Source organism: Callithrix jacchus, chromosome 1 (genome assembly GCF_049354715.1).
Source record: "Callithrix jacchus isolate 240 chromosome 1, calJac240_pri, whole genome shotgun sequence".
Taxonomy (NCBI): Eukaryota; Metazoa; Chordata; class Mammalia; order Primates; family Cebidae; genus Callithrix; species Callithrix jacchus.
The window spans coordinates 87,721,817-87,738,097 of NC_133502.1; the positions used below are offsets into that span (position 1 = coordinate 87,721,817).

Genomic DNA, 16,281 nt, shown 5'->3' on the forward strand with positions numbered 1-16,281 from the left:
CTTGTAACATTTTTGTCTACCTGATTATTTGTGTATGTTTGTCGTAGCCTCCTATTCCCAAATTATAAACTCATAAGATCAGGAATAATGTTTTATCCATTACCCTGCCCCATCTAAAACAGAACTCTGCCTAGATGAGTTGCTCAACCAATAGTCACTGAATGAATGAATGAATGAATGAATGAACAGAGGGATGGATGAATGGATGGGTAAATATATATTTGGGCTCCTGGACACACATAACTCCATATCAAAATAAAGAAATATAATTTTTGTGTAAGGACTAATTTACATTTGAACTTACAAGTCAGAGATAATTCTCAAGTTCAGCAATTTGAGAAAATAAATATTTTCTTCCCTAGAGCTGATACATCTAAGAATACATCTTAGTGTCCCAACCAACACATCCGTGATTAATGAACACGTGGATGGCTAGCATAGATGTCCACTCACGAGACAATAACCTGAGAACCAAAGCTATGATGCGAATTTTATTCCATTGGTGATCAATCTCGAAATGGTTTTCTTTTTTTTTTAGAATTTCAGCTCAAGTCTACCTTCCTAATATTTTGCAATGAAAACAGTTACAGTGGAAGTCTAGATGTCATTTCGGTTTCTGCTGACTCCCAAAGGTAGTTTTGAGCAACTTACCTATTCTGTTCCATTTAATACACGTCTGCAGTCATAATAGTGAAAAATAGCCCTTGAAGGTATTCCAAAAGGCAGATTTATCAGGATAGGTGACCAGTACTGGAGTTTCTCAAATGGTGAAACAAACAAAAAAGTAAAAACCCACAATCCTTGGATAAGGCTGAGATTAGGAATTTCTTTTTTATTGGCCACTAAATGTCCTAGCAAGTTTCTGACAAAAGCATAGACAGAAAATGGAAACAAATACCTTACTGGGAATGTTTCCTTGCTTGCACTAACCTTGACTACAGCAATAATGCATTGCTTAACAGTCAAAGTGCACCAGGTCATCTCTGCAAATGGCAGGATAAGTGACTGTGCCGTTCCCAAGGAAGCAAAACAGATGCAAACAGGTCCCATGCACCCGGTGTCCTGGCTGCGTAGACAGGAGGCTGCTAGAGCTGCAATACTCTTTTCCCCAGTGAGGAAAGCCAGCTGTGGCCCTCTGCCTGCCCCACCCTCCCCTCCATCATCCAGCCCATAGCTGTACCACCAATTACATTTTCTTCCGGCATCCACTTCATTTCCTACACTTACAGCATTTCATCCTCTCCTTTTGCAGCCGTTACAAATAAGATCAGAAGTGTGTCCAAACAAGTGCATTAAGATAGGCCCTTACTGGCAAAGTCAGAGAGATCTCATACATGGTGGTCTTTTTGTCTTCTCAGGAGGAACTTGTATAAACCCATGTACCAATGTACATGATGTAATCAAGGAAAGGTTTCCCCACATTCTAAGCATTTAATTACAGAGTCTTGTCAAGAAACTTCTTCCCACCTTCACAACTGAATGGCTGAATTTGAAAAAAGGCATCCAGCTTTAACAGCTAAAATAATATTATTTACAAAATAAGAAGAAAACACCTATCGATATATTTTGTTGGAAGTGTGCCATTGTGATTCGTAGAAAGCTTTAGAAGATATGTGAGAAGGTGGTTCAGGGATGTTGGGAATGGGATGGGGGAGGCAGGGCCATCAGGTGGGTGTACAGGAGTGAGGTGGGCTGTTAGGAGTTCTATAATAAAACCTTCCCCCATTGTAGACCTGACCTAGGATGAAAAGCTAAACCCTCCTCCATGCTGGGAGTGTCTCCTTCTGCCTGTTCAGGGGCACCTGGCGCTTAGAGTCAGTTTAATTCTGGCACTATTCTCTCTTATGATTTTAGAACATTTTCTCATTTGGCACCAATGATGCACAGATGTGATTAACAGCTTCCTAGCCCAGTCATTGTCAAAAGGGGAGGTTCTTTTGTGTGATAAGATGTAGATATCAAATGATAGTTCAGCTTTAACAGACAACTAAAGACCCTGTTGCATTTGGAGGAATGGGACAAAACCACAACCAAATGAATTTTTTTTTCCCACCCACCCCCTGCCCCCCAAAAGCAAAATATCTTTTCTTTTCTTGAAGTCATAAGAGGCACAAACAGGTAGCAAGAAGGCATCAGTGAAGCATCTCCCGCTGAGCACTCTCTTTGGCCCTGGTGAGTGATCTTTCTTCCATTCAGGTGATGACAGTGGGTCCCCTCCGGCCAGTTCTCTCATGAATCTGGGATATTTTCAGTGCGATGGCTATGAGAGGGCTCAGCACTGCCTGCAAAAGGAAAAAGAAAGTCCGTGAACAACTCAAGTCCGTTACAGTTTGGGGCATTAGGATGAATTTCTATCATAAGCATCTGGACTCGGATTCCAATTTGCTGTTTACAGACAGTCTTCATGGGCAGGACATCTGTCCTCTCTCGACTTTTGCTTCTTCCTTCACCAATGGAAGTTGCAATGGGCAGGACAGGAGAGTAGGGGGAGAAGGTGGATCTCCAAAAGTCTTAACCAGCAGCTAAAGAAATTTTTCAATAATAGAAAAATGTACAACCCAGCTACCAAACATGAGAGCACTGTATGAAGACAGCATTATGAATTAAGGGAGTTCAGAAAACCCCAAGCCTTCTGCGGCTACACTCTCATCTCCACCACCACACACACACACACACATACACACACACACACGCATGCACATGCACACGCACACACATCCACACAAAAATAAAAGCTCATTCTTCATCTTAGGACCATGGATTTAAAGAACCTGCAATCCTGATGTTTCTGAAATGACAGGCCAATTCATGAGCCAGTGTTGCAAAAATTATTGATCATGTCTTCCCATCACATTAACACTGGGCTTATGAGGCACCTCAGTGGGTTCTGTGGAGGGGATAGGCATGCTTTAGAAGCCTAAGGAATAGGTTCTTAGGAAGACGAAGGATGTGAAGAGGAGGAAGACTCATTTCTTTCTTATTGTTTCATGGGATTGAGGCATTGTTTTCCAAAGTGTGGAGCATGCAACACTCACCATGATTTTCAATGATGCAAGGACATGGTATTACTAATGAGACAGGGAAAAAAATCAGTCTATTTTCCATTCTTCTTCAATCCTTCTGATTTCATCAAGGAGAAACTGTTTGCTGCCAACCTTTAACACTTTAACCAAGACAGTGCATGCCTCAGGCAAGAATTACCCAGCTAGAAGGTAAGGTCACTGCATGTTTTTATTGAATTCATGTTCATGATGTGCTTATATTTATCAAGTGGTATTGTTTTTTCCATTTAGAATACTTTTTATAATAAATAAATAGATCAAAGTAAAAACAAAGTGAGTCAATTTCAACATAAATACTGGCCATGCATGGTGGCTCATACCTATAATCCTAATACTTCGGAAGGCTGAAGCAGAGGATCACTTGAGCCCAGGAGTTTGATACCAGCCTGGGCAACATAGAGAGACCCCAACTCTACAAAAAATAAAAATTAGCCGAGTTCAGTGGTGTCTGCCTATAGTCCTAGCTACTCAGTGGGCTAAGATGGGAGGATGGCTTGAGCCCAGAAGTTCAAGGTTACAGTGAACGTCTTTACCATGTGTAAATGCATTCCAACCTGGGTGACAAAGTGAGACCCTCCCTGTCTCTAAAAAGAAGAAATAAAAACACATACTAATATAGAGATACTGATAGAAAACAAGTTTGGGTAATACTAGAACAAGGGAAGAAACAAAAATTCTGTAATTCAGGAAAATAAAGCTTGCATTTTTGGGGGGTGGGGACTTCAGTTACTTGTGGGCCCTAACCTATTCCCATGCATGAAGGGAGTGCATGCATTCCAGTTCACACAACAGGAACACTAGGAAACACACAAGGTACAAGATGGCACAAATAGTCCTTTGTGTCCTGAGTGGCGTGTAGCTACGGAAGAGTCCTAAGAGATGTGAGCCAGCCTTGTTGTGAGGGACCTAAATTCTAGGATGAGGTGTAAGGATTCAATTCATTAGGCAAGCGGAGACACTGAAGTGTTTTAAGTTGAAAGGTGACTTCAGAGCTGTGCTTTGGAAAGATGGATCTGAAAGCAATTTATGGTTCCGTGTATTAAATTATCTTACTCTACGAAGATGGCTAGATGGACAAGCCCATGCAGACTCTTGGAAGCTAGAAGAAAAATAAAAATTAGAATGCAAGAAAGTGGTACTTACCTCTGGTTCCACATTGATCATTTTGATTCATAAAAACAGAAGGGTTTCTTTTCCCCTTAATAACCCAGTTGGTGCGCAGAAACATTTTATACTGCACATTTTGCCAGGACATATCCCATGTGATGCCAAGATACAGGCATCTCTATTCTTTAGGAGCAAAGTGCCCATTTTGTACAGAAATTTAATTATTAGCTTTTGCTCCTCTTCCTGTCTTCTCTTCCCTCTTCCCTGCTCCCCATTTTTGGTTATGTAATTCTTCATTAATACCTATCAAGTTAAACTTGGACAGAAAAAGAGAGTGAAGTTAAACTCAATTACTTTAGCTGAGGTTTCACAGGGTGAATAAAGATAAATGTATAATATTCTATTATTTTCAGAAAATGCGTGAAAATAAATTTGAAACTTACAGAACGAAAGGATTAAAACATATTCAGTTTTATATCATTGTAAATTTCAAGATGTTTTGACTCCATATCTTTAAATGGTGGTGCCTATTGGCAATTTCATCCTTGCGCAAACATTATAGAGTATACTTACACAGGCCAGGCGCGGTGGCTCATGCCTGTAATCCCAGCACTTTGGGAGGCCAAGTTGGGCAGATCGCAAGGTCAGGAGTTCAAGACCAGCCTGGCCAATATCTTGAAACCCCATCTCTACTAAAAATACAAAAAATTATCTGGGCATGGTGGCATGTGCCTGTAATCCCAGCTACTCAGGAGGCTGAGGCAGGAGAATCACTTGAACCTGGGAGGCGGAGGTTGCAGTGAGCCGAGATCGTGCCACTGCACTCCGGCCTCAAAAAAAAAAGAAAAGAGAGGAGTGTACTTACACAAACCTGGATGGTATGTATGTTTCTATTTATATATTATTTTTCATATGGAAACCAAATGTCCCAGCATCATTGCTAAATATCAGTCATTTCCCCTACTTGATTCACAATGTCAATATCAAGTGCCATGTATCAGGTTTCTAAGATATCAAGTCCTACAGAAGGGTGGGAAGGCAAGTTTTTTTTTTTGAGACAGAGTCTCACTTTGTCACCAAGTGCCAGGCTGGAGTGCAGTGGCACAATCTCGGCTCACTGCAAACTCCGCCTCCCAGGTTCAAGCAATTCTCCTGCCTCAGCCTCCCAAGTAGCTGGGACTACAGGCGCACACCACCACGCCCAGCTAATTTTTGTATTTTTAGTCGAGACGCGGTTTCACCATGTTGGCCAGGATGGTCTCGATCTCTTGACCTTGTGATCCACGCGTCTCGGCCTCCCAAAGTGCTGGGATTACAGGCTTGAGCCACCGCGCCCGGCCTGGGAAGGCAAGTTTTAACCAATACTGTAAACAACGGAGAAGTTCTCTTTACTGATCTCCACTTAACTCTACAAATTAACACATGCTTTCCACTTTTTCGGTAGAACATCCTGATTCCCATCCATAGGTCACTAGATGTCTGTGACCACTAGATCACTCTCTAATACGCTCACCTACTTCTACCTTCAGCTTGAATTATGTGTTTATCAGGAGTCAGTTAAGTTTGTTCCCAACATGTTAATGCCTATTATACTTATTATTGAGACTATGCAACTTAATTAAATGCTAACCAATGAAATATGAATGCAAATAAGACTTTTTTTCTATGAAAATTAAGTTGAGTGTTTTGGAAAGAATAGATAATGATGATTAGCTAATCCTGTCAAATTAGATGTGGGTGAGATACTATCACATATTGGGGAGATATTTTAAAACTAGAATAATTATTTTTTCAGATTACTTCATAACTGTCTTTAAGTTCCCACTGTAATATAAAACAATCAAAGACAGATTTTATAAATGATGAATTATGAGTGGAAGTCTTTTGAAAAAAGAATCACAATGGCAAAGAGTATGCAGATATTAAAGAAACGGCCTTGGACCAAAATCAAAATATTGTCAAACGCATGTACATTTACATATTTTATGATAAAAATGTAATAGGATATGTGGGTGTATAGTGACCCACTTAACTCTCTTTCTGGATTCATCAACCAAGCATGTGTCTCCTCTCCTGGTCATGTCAGAGAAGATGGATTCTGTGGTGCTTTATTGCAAGCTGAAGGGAAGAAAACACCACATGAGGAAACCCCTGAACACAGGGACTCCCATCCTGAGCAGAGAGCCCTGGGCAAATCCAGCACAGATGCCATGGAGTCATCTGCCTTCAGGAAATGGGAGTGTTTGGGAAGAAGCCTATCAGTGACAACCACCTCACTGATGTTCAGTCTTTGCACCCATTTTCCAGGAACCACAGAACTTCTTCAGATTTTTCATGACCCTAGGTACACCTGAAAAAAAGTACCTAAAAATACCAAAAGTTGAATTTTTTTTCTAGTTTCAAGTTAACTTCAAGTTAAGCTCCCATTTTAACACTAATAAAGAAATGTATTTTTTCTTCCCTGAGTGTATTAATTAAATAGGTGTCACCCTGAAGGAAGCACTAAACATGGAAAGGAACAACCAGTAAAAAGAAAAAAAAATAGTCATGTGTCACTTAATGATGGGAAAACATTCTGAGAAATGCATGTTTAGGCAATTTCATCTTTGTGTAAACATTATAGAGTGTACTTACACAAAGCTAGATGGTATGTATCTTTTTATTTATATCTTTTTTTCATATGAGAAACCAAATGTCCCAGCACCATTGCTAAATATCAATCATTTCCCCTACTTGATTTTCAATGTCAATATCAAGTGCCACGTATCGGGTTTCTATACATGCTCCATTCCAATCCTATGGAGCCACCATGGAATGTGTGGTCCATTGCTGACAGAGCATCACTATGCAGTGAGTGATGGTATATATGTGCTAGAATGAGTGGCCACATCATGAGGGCAGAAACTTTGTCCTATTCGGGGATAAGAAAGGTATCTATTGCTTAGAAAATAATACCTCTTTGTGGAGTACATGAATGATATATTTGATGAAAAGATGATGAAGCAGATAGAGACTCCTGCGGACATTCCTGGAGGATGTTGTGTACATGTGGGAGAGTCAGCAGTGCTGGAAGTTTACTTATGCTTTGCTTCAGAAATCACAGCTCTGATACATGTAAATCTCAGACACTTCTCTCATATTATCAACCATGCCTCATGGGAGGTGGGAATTAATTTTTCAGAGGCAATTGGAAAGGCTGCTGGAATGAGAAGCAAAAAGAGGGATTATGAACTGTGGATGTGAGTTTTCTAAGGTGGAGCTGGAAGCACATTTTCAAAAGCAGAGAGGAATGTGGATTGGTATAGTTTGATTTCTTCATGGCACAGATGAAGACACTAAAGCCCAGTGGGACACAGGATTGACCCAGGTTACATATCTGTTTGGCTGCTGAACTGGGATAAGAACATAGGGTGAACTCCTCTATTGTACTTTCCATCATACAATCCTGTACATAAGACCTGAGAGTGACAAGGACAGAGAGGAAGACAAAATGCCCTGAAGGGGAGGAGCAGAGAAATGGTGGGGTAGTCACCCCATTGGACCAGATGAGTCCTACATCAGATGAGGAGTTGGGTGGGACTGCTCAGTCATCCTCCCTGACCAAAACCAGGCAGACAGTGGGAGAAGACGTGTTCTCAGTTAAGTAGATTATGTGAATGGCCTGGAAGCTCCAAAATGACTCTTTGTGAATAAAGGAAATAAATTAATGGAGACTTCAATCAATTATGTTAGAGTACAGCATTGTTTCTCTAATTCCAGTGTTTTTTAGTGTACCTGACATATTTTTTTCTACAGTCAAGAGTAGGAAGAAGTGAACACTTATCCTGCTCCAAATCAAGTAGGTCATGCATCCTTTCAAGACGGCGTCTTCTGCCACCTTGCATGGTTTTCTGGATGTTTGCTGTCCACCAATGTGGACAGGCTACAGGGAGAATTGAATCCTCTCTCTATTTAAAGTTTTGACACTATGGTTATCATGAATTTTTTGGACATTGATTTGGATTTTTTTAAATTTCACCATAATATTTATCTTGATTACTGAGTATTTTGGCACACACGCCCACTTAAATTTTGCACCCAGTTAACCTCACATTAATCCTAGCCCACATAAATCCTAGATTAGGTTTTAACTTGTTTCATACTCCCTGGAAAAACACAGAGTTTCTCTTTTTACTTTCCCTCCCATCTTCTCTTTTGCTGTATATCATTTTTATAATCCACTTTTGTGTAAATTAGATTCATTTTTAAAAAACCCTAACAAATTGAACTTCTTACTCTGGGACAAGCAGTAGAAAGAAAGGATGTAAATGATCAGAATGTCACAAGACTCAAAGTAAATAGTTAACTGATTTTTTTGGAGGAAAACAATACCCTAACCAGAATCATAATCACTTATCAAGCAAGAGTTGTCAAATTTGTGGAGGGAAACTAGTGCTGGGCTGGACTCTATGAGGAAGGTGCATTTGTACAGTTGGGGAAGGAGTGGGGCCACGGGTGGAGAGTGAATAGATGTGGGTGATGGTAATTACCATAGTTCGTCTTTTAGGGCAGGCAATGCAACCCAGAGAATGCAGATCATCCAACAACAGAAAATACTGACATTCTGGCATCCATAAAACAGAGACTTATAACAAATACCACTTTCTCCCGATCCCTAGTCCATGTGCTGTTTTCTTAGTTTAAGGCAGTGGTTCTTGAATTTGAGCATGCACCAGTATCCCCTGGTGAGTCTGTTAAAAGTGCAGAAGGAAGCACCCCTCCTCCTGAGTGTCTGATTCAAGGGGTCTGGGGTGGGGCCCAAGAACTGACATTTCCAACAGCTTCCCAGGATGCTGTTGTACAGGATTCACATTCTGAGGACCACTTCTCTAATGCTTTGCTCCAGCCAAAGCCCAGGTTGCCTCGTTTGCATCACATGATCCCACCCACTTGCTGCAGCTGATTGGACCAGGAGTGGCTGTGTGACCTACAGGCAGCCAATCCATAGGCTGGCTAGCAATCCACAATACAGCCTGGGGCAAAACCTTCACCTAGCCTAGTAGATTCTTTCCCTCAGGGATTTGAAATGTAAGTAATGAAAGAACAGGCAGTTGGTAGTGGGAACTAAATCCCAAGGTTATAATTAATTAACCATGAGGGCATAAGACTCCATGGTAATCGAGGGTTATGAGAAAGCAGAGACTCTGAGAAAGATGACAAAATAATTATAAGAAAGCAGGATTAAACCAGGAGAAGAATTAAAGAGAGCAGAAGGAAATAATAAAGGAATTGGTAGAAAACAATGGCATGACTCCCAAGGATCTCTAAAGATCCATTACCTCCCGCTAGGAAGGCCTGAGGTAGTAACCGTACTCCAGATCAAGTCTCTGAGACTTGGCCATGTGACAGGCCCCACTCGGCTTTCTTGAGCTAACTTTAGTCTCTTCATGTATTAAAATCAAAAATTTTAAACAAATTAAAATAAAATTACAATTAATAAGATAAACACCCAAAGTGTGTTTCTCTTGGATTGTTTTGAGGTATCATCATGGTCCATCCAGTAATCTACCACCAAGGAACCAAAAAGCTTTTTTTCTTATGAAACAAAACATCTTGCAAACCAAAATTAACTTCCTCGCCATGCCAATCCATGCTGCCCCCTTCTCTTTGCTGCTATGAGCAGATTCCTCTGAGCTCTCCATCTGCTCAGGTGGAAGTACTCGTTGGTGGGTTCTTCTCCCTTTCCTGTATATCCAAGCAATTACCAAACCCTCGGATTGTATTTCTCCCCATCTACTTCTTCTTTCTCATCCCCATTGTTTCTTTCTTAACACAGTCCCCCACCATCCCCAGCTGGCATGAGTCTACGATCTGTTTCTCACCAGAGAAAGCCTCTTTACAAGAGACTTGTTCATGTGATCCCCTGGTGTAAAAGGCTTGGATGGCTTCACCAAGACTATGGTCAGCCACTCTCAGCCTGACTGTCAGGCAGAATAATGGTCCCCTAAAGATACCAAGTCCCACTTACCAAAATCTACAAATATTATGTTATTTGTGGAAAAACAGCGGTTTTGCAGATGGGGTTAAGGAACTTGCAATAAGAACATTATCTTGGATTATTCTGGTGGGCCCTACATGCAATTGAAATTATTCTTATAAGAGTCAGAGGGAGATCATATGCACCTAGAGAGAGGAGAAGGCCATGTGAGGGCACAGGTGGAGGCAGTAGTGATGTGGCCACAAGCTGCCAAATGCCTGCAGCCCCCAGAAGCTGCAAGAGGCAAGGGAGGAAATCTCTTTTAGGGCCTCCAAAGGGAGTGTAGCTCTACCCACTCCTTGGTTTCACACTCCTGGCCTCCTGAGCATGAGAGAATACCTTTCTGCTGTTTTCAACCACCTAGTCTGTAATCTGTTCAGAGACACAGGAAATGAGTACACCCTTCCCCTCCTCTCCTCCTCCCCAATCCCCTGCCTGCTCCTTCTCCCACCCACCCACTCCCATTAAGCTGTGATCTCCCTGCCTGAAGCTGCCCCCCTCATACTTTCTCTCTCTTCCACTTTTTTAATGCATTGTCCTTTGAGTTTAGAATGATTGTAAAATCCCAATCTCCCTCAACACCTCCTTCGTGAAATCTCTCTGAATACCCCTACCCCACCCAAGTAGGACTTCTCCATTCCCTGAACCCCTATTAATTCCTGTGGGTTTTTCCCCTTGAATTATAGGAATTTATTGGGGAGCTTTTCTCTTCCTCCACCATACTTCAGAAGTCTAAGCTACTGGAAGGCAAAGTTTTTCTTGAAAGTCTTTTTTTCCTTCACAATATGTATCTTGCCCATAGAAGATGCTCAAAATACTAACTGGTGGGTTTGGAATATTCCGTCAAAAGTGGGCTATTGGGTGTTTAGGGCACTGGGGTGATCTACTGAGAAACCACCTTGCACTTTGTAGCCCCTTCATCTGGAGGTTTCATCCCAATTCACAAGGAAGCGATGAAGCTAGCCACCCATCTCTCACGTGCCTCCCCATCAATCTGAGTGAGGGTCCAGGCCTTTGTTCTCCTCATAGCCTGCCTGGGAAGGCTTAAAAGACACTTGAGTGGTTCCAGCTGAGCCACTAAATGCTAATGTGAAGAAGGGCTGCAGTGGTGGCTTAATAATTCCAGAGATGAAAGAAAAAGAAAGCTGTCCAATCCAGGAATGCAGTGAAGAGGAAAAAAAAGGATTGTGTGCTGTGGAAATGGTGGGACCCTGAGCACCCCTGGATGCAGTGCTGCGGAAGAGGAAAGGAGGCAGTAGGAGGAGGATTGACTGCAGGCAATGGCAAGGACCACCAGGGAAAAGACTCCATGCCCAAAGCAGCAGATGGGGAGCTTCAACAATCAGAGGTGGCATGGCTGAGCAGCAAGGAGCCCCATTGCAATGGTAACCACAGAGACCCACTCTCTTCCCCAGGACAGCATGAGCCTCCTGTGCCTCCACCCCTCTGGACTGTCTTAGACAATCTGGAAAAGGGGAGGGAGCCCCAAATGATCACTACTGAGCTTCCTATTATTCAAATGGTGGCTGGTGACCTAGAAACTGATTTGTGCAATACAGAAATGTGACATCCCTCACATCCCAAAAGTCATGGAACAATTCCTCCCTGTTACGATGATAAACTTGGAGTCACCCTCTGGCTTCATTTCCAGTATATCTCAATGTTGGAGACAGGTTCTGATTATAGTGCCCTTCAAATCCTCAACATCTGTGAAATATAACAGAGCCAAGTACAAGGCCGCTTTATAAGAATCCTGCCCACCAGGATGCCAGGAGGGTGGGTGGGAATTCATCCCAAGCTCCTCTAGCCAAGCAGGAGTCCTGGCAAGGGTCTGCCTCTTCAGGAGGAGGGGGCCTTCGTTCTCACAAAGAGGCTGTTCACCAGCCCCTTGTCCTATGTTTGCCTATCGGCGGGGCTGCCTTTCCCTAATCTGCACAGAAGTACCCTAAACGCTATTTTACCCTAAAGGCTAAATGCTGCATGTTTACAGTAGCCCAGGTTCTAAGTAACAAAGCTGACTAGCTATTTTAAATCCATATGGAAGAGAAATTATCACTGAAAATGAAGTCAAATAAATTTTTGCTAATAAAATTAAATGAAAATGCTAAGCACTGCAGACATGTTGAGCCTTACTATAATACATACAACCCCTGTCCTCACTTCAATCCCCTTTTCATGTCATAAACCTACTTATCTCTCTTGATCCTGAATGTACCTAAAATTAGCCAAAACAGACAATATGAAAAATGACTATAGATCAATCTGGATTTAGAGCCCAACCCTGAGAGAATCAATCTTGTCAATTTCAGAAACTAGCCCTTCTCAAAAGTTCTCTTCTGAGGAGGAATAAAGCTATTCCAAGACAGAAGTAGATGAAATACTCCCAAAGAGGCTCATCAAAACGAAACTAAGCTAGCATTTTGGGAATTCAGTGGCCTGCCTGATAGAAACCAGATGGGCCAGGGAGGCTAGGCCTCCTTCTCCACCACCATCCCCATGTTCGCAATTGATTTGGGACTTTAGGAGGCAAAGGCATTTAGATTGCAAATCCAAAATAAGATAAAACAGTCATGGATCTGATATACTTTTTTTTTTTTTTTTTGAGAGTCTCACTCTGTCACCCAAACTGGAGTGCAGTGGCATGATCTTGGCTCACTGCAACCTCTGCCTCCTGGGTTCAAACAATCCTCATGCCTCAGCCTCCTGAGTAGCTGGGATTACAGGTACATACCACCATGCCCGGGTAATCTTTCCTCATTTTTGTAATTTTAGTAAAGGCAGGGTTTCTCCAGGTCGGCCAGGCTGATCTTAAATTTCTGACCTCAAGTGATCCACCGGCCTCACCCTTCCGAAGTGCTGGGATTTCACATGTGAGCCACCCACCAGGCCTGATAATCTATTCAAATGTGAGCTCTAATTGGCCCCATGCCCTGTGGGGATAGAGCACTGGCCGCTGCCTGCGAGAGCAGCTGAGAGGCCTTAGGCAGAATCTTTGAACCCTTTCACTGTGCTGCTGAATAATATCACAAACCTACCCGCAAGAATTGACAGTTTAAATTGTTAGAACTGCTTCCCTGGTCACAGTTTCCCTGTTCCTCTCTTCTTTCTTTCTATCCATCCCTCCCCTGACCTACTGCCACCAAAACATTGCAAAAGGATGGGGAATTACTAATTGGTTCAGATCCCCATCCCCCAAATGTCCCTCTCCTGTCTTCACATTTCTCTTTGTTGGGTATATCCACACTAGGCTTCAGGGTTTCTTTCACGTGGAATACACTTGCTACTTTAAAGGGAAACTAGGATCTCCTCTGCCTTTACAAAATGGTTAGCAGAAATATAACTGCAAGATTGAAACCAGAGGGTAAAAAAACAAAAGGACCATTGCCTCTCCAGTTTGTTACTGGAGGACTCTCTCCATTCTCCCTTTTCTTTCTTTTCCTCCCTTTGTTCTCCAAAACACTTCAGAAGCCATGATCTGAGTTCTTAGTCCTCACTGACATTTTATGTAACTTGTGCGTTGGGTTCTAAGTTTGGATGCTTTAGTCATTTTGTAATAGCTGGCATTGAGTACTCAAAATTTGCCAAGCACTATTCCAAATTCATGTACTGAGTTAATCTCTAAATAGTCTATGAGGCAGGCGGTATTATTCCCATTTTACAGATAGGAAACTGAGGCTGAGAGACATTACCTAACTTGCACAGTCCATGGCAAACAACTGGTAAAGTTGAGCTCTAAACCCAGTCAGTGCTGTGATTTTTCTTTTGAGTCAGTCTTGCTCTGTTGCCCAAGCTGGTGTGCAGTGGTGCAATCTCGGCTCACTGCAGCCTCTATTCCCCGGGTTCCAGCGATTCTTCTACCTCAGATTCCTGGGTAGCTGGGATTACAGGTGCATGCCACCATGCTCAGCTAATTTTTGTATTTTTAGTAGAGATGGCATTTTGCCATGTTGGCCAGGCTGGTCTTGAACTCCTGACCTCGTGATCCACCCACCTTGGCCTCCCAAAGTGCTGGGATTATAGGCATGAGCCACCATGCCTGGCCAGTACTGTGATTTTAACCTCAAAGCTAGGCTGTATCTCACTACCCAAGACTGCCCTTATACTGAGGGAAAAGTTTTCATTTTCTGAAAATTTAAAAATATATTTTTCTTAATGCCAAAAGTTTCCCTGTTTCCAGGGACACTATTTGGAAATTACCTTTTTAATGATTGTGAAATATAACAATCACAGGAAAATGCAAAAAAAATAATGTATTCCAATTACATGTAAAACTGATGCTTGTCCTTCTGAAGACAAAACCTATCTGAGTTCTAAATAAACCCATCAAGTCATTCTCCCTTGTTAGCATACTGTCAGCACATATAGCCTACATCCAGGCTTTTTCTTTAGCAATACCTTTTATGAGATTAAAGGGCTTTTCTTTGATTCCTATTCACAGAATTTTTTTTTTTTTTTTTTTGAGACGGAGTTTCACTGTTGTTACCCAGACTGGAGTGCAATGGCTTTATCTCAGCTCACCGCAACCTCCGCCTTCTGGGTTCAAGCAATTCTCTTGCCTTAGCCTCCCGAGTAGCTGGGACTACAGGTGCGCACCACCATGCCCAGCTAATTTTGTATTTTTAGTAGAGACGAGGTTTCACCATGTTGACCAGGATGGTCTCGATCTATTGACCTCGTGATTCACCCGTCTTGGCCTCCCAAAGTGCTGGGATTATAGGTGTGAGCCCATAGAATTTTTATCATGAAGAGATAACGCATTGTATCAACTGCTTTTTTGTGTCAATTTCGTTTTTACTTTCAAATTCAGTTGCCTTTATGATAATACTCTGTATTCTTTCATTCCTCAGTGTATAGGTAATTTGCATACATGTCCTATGTGGCATGAAAAGAATTTACACATTGAGTTGATGTTCGTGGTGTAGTATCTATATATGTCTATTAAGTCAGGTGTGTTAATTAAGTCACTTAAATATTCTATATTTACTCATTGTTGTCTACTTACTCTAGCAATTACTGAGAGGGGTGTTACAAAACTCCAGGGCAATTGCTGATTTATTTTCTTCTTATGTTTTCATTTCTCTCTTTCTCTTTCTCTCTCTCTCTCTCTCTCTCATATAAATTTAAAGTTGCTATGTCTTCCTGGGGGAATTACTCTTTTATCATTTTGAAGAGTCACTCTTTATCTTTAGCAATGCTTTTGACCTTAAAGTTTATTTTATCTGAAATAATGGAGCTAGTTTTTCGGTTATTATTTGTGTATATGTTTTACCATCTTTTAACTTTCAAACTTTCTGTACTTTTTATTTATAAAAGATGTGTCTTTTATAATGAGCTTATAGTAGTTTTTTTGTTTGTTTGTTTTGTTTTGTTTTGAGACAGGGTCTCACTCTGTCACTGAAACTGGAGTGTAGGTATATATTCATGGCTCACGGTAACCTCAACTTCCCAGGCTTGGGCAATCCTCTCACCTCAGCCTCCCAATTAGCTACAAGTGCACACCACCACATCTGACTAATTTTATTTATTTATTTTTTGTAAAACAAAGTCTCCTTATGTTGCCCAGGCTGGTCTCAAACTCCTGGGCTTAAGCAATCCTACCACCTTGGCCTCTGAAAGTCCTGGAATTACAGGTGTGAGCTACCATGCCTGGCCTATAGTTGTCTTTTCTTTTGAAATCCAGATGTTGTCTTTTTCCTAGAGCAGTTAGTTCATTTATATTTAAAGTAATAACCTGGGAGTGTAAATTAGTTCAACCATTGTGGAAGACAGTGTGGCGATTCCTCAAGGACCTAGAAATAGAAATTTCATTTGACCCAACAATCCCATTACTGGGTATATATCCAAAGGATTATAAATCATTCTTCTATAAGGACACATGCACACGAATGTTCATTGCAGTACTGTTTACAATAGCAAAGACCTGGAACCAACCCAAATGCCCATCAATGATAGACTGGACAGGGAAAATGTGGCACATATACACCATGGAATATTATGCAGCCATCAAAAATGATGAGTTCATGTCCTTTGTAGGGACATGGATGAACCTGGAGACCATGATTCTCAGCAAACTGACACAAGAACAGAAAATGAAAT

General features: G+C 41.6%; 1 protein-coding gene across 1 annotated transcript in view; it reads right to left on the reverse strand.

Annotated features, from left to right (window-relative positions):
• Positions 1-806: 806 nt before the first annotated feature.
• PGM5 (phosphoglucomutase 5) overlaps positions 807-16,281 on the reverse strand; it is a 186,240-nt gene continuing 170,765 nt past the window's right edge. Inside the window, exon 11 of the mRNA XM_035301748.3 lies at positions 807-2,282. Within this exon, the coding sequence (XP_035157639.2) occupies positions 2,193-2,282 (90 nt within the window). The 3' untranslated portion in view covers positions 807-2,192. The remainder of the gene's footprint in view (positions 2,283-16,281) is intronic.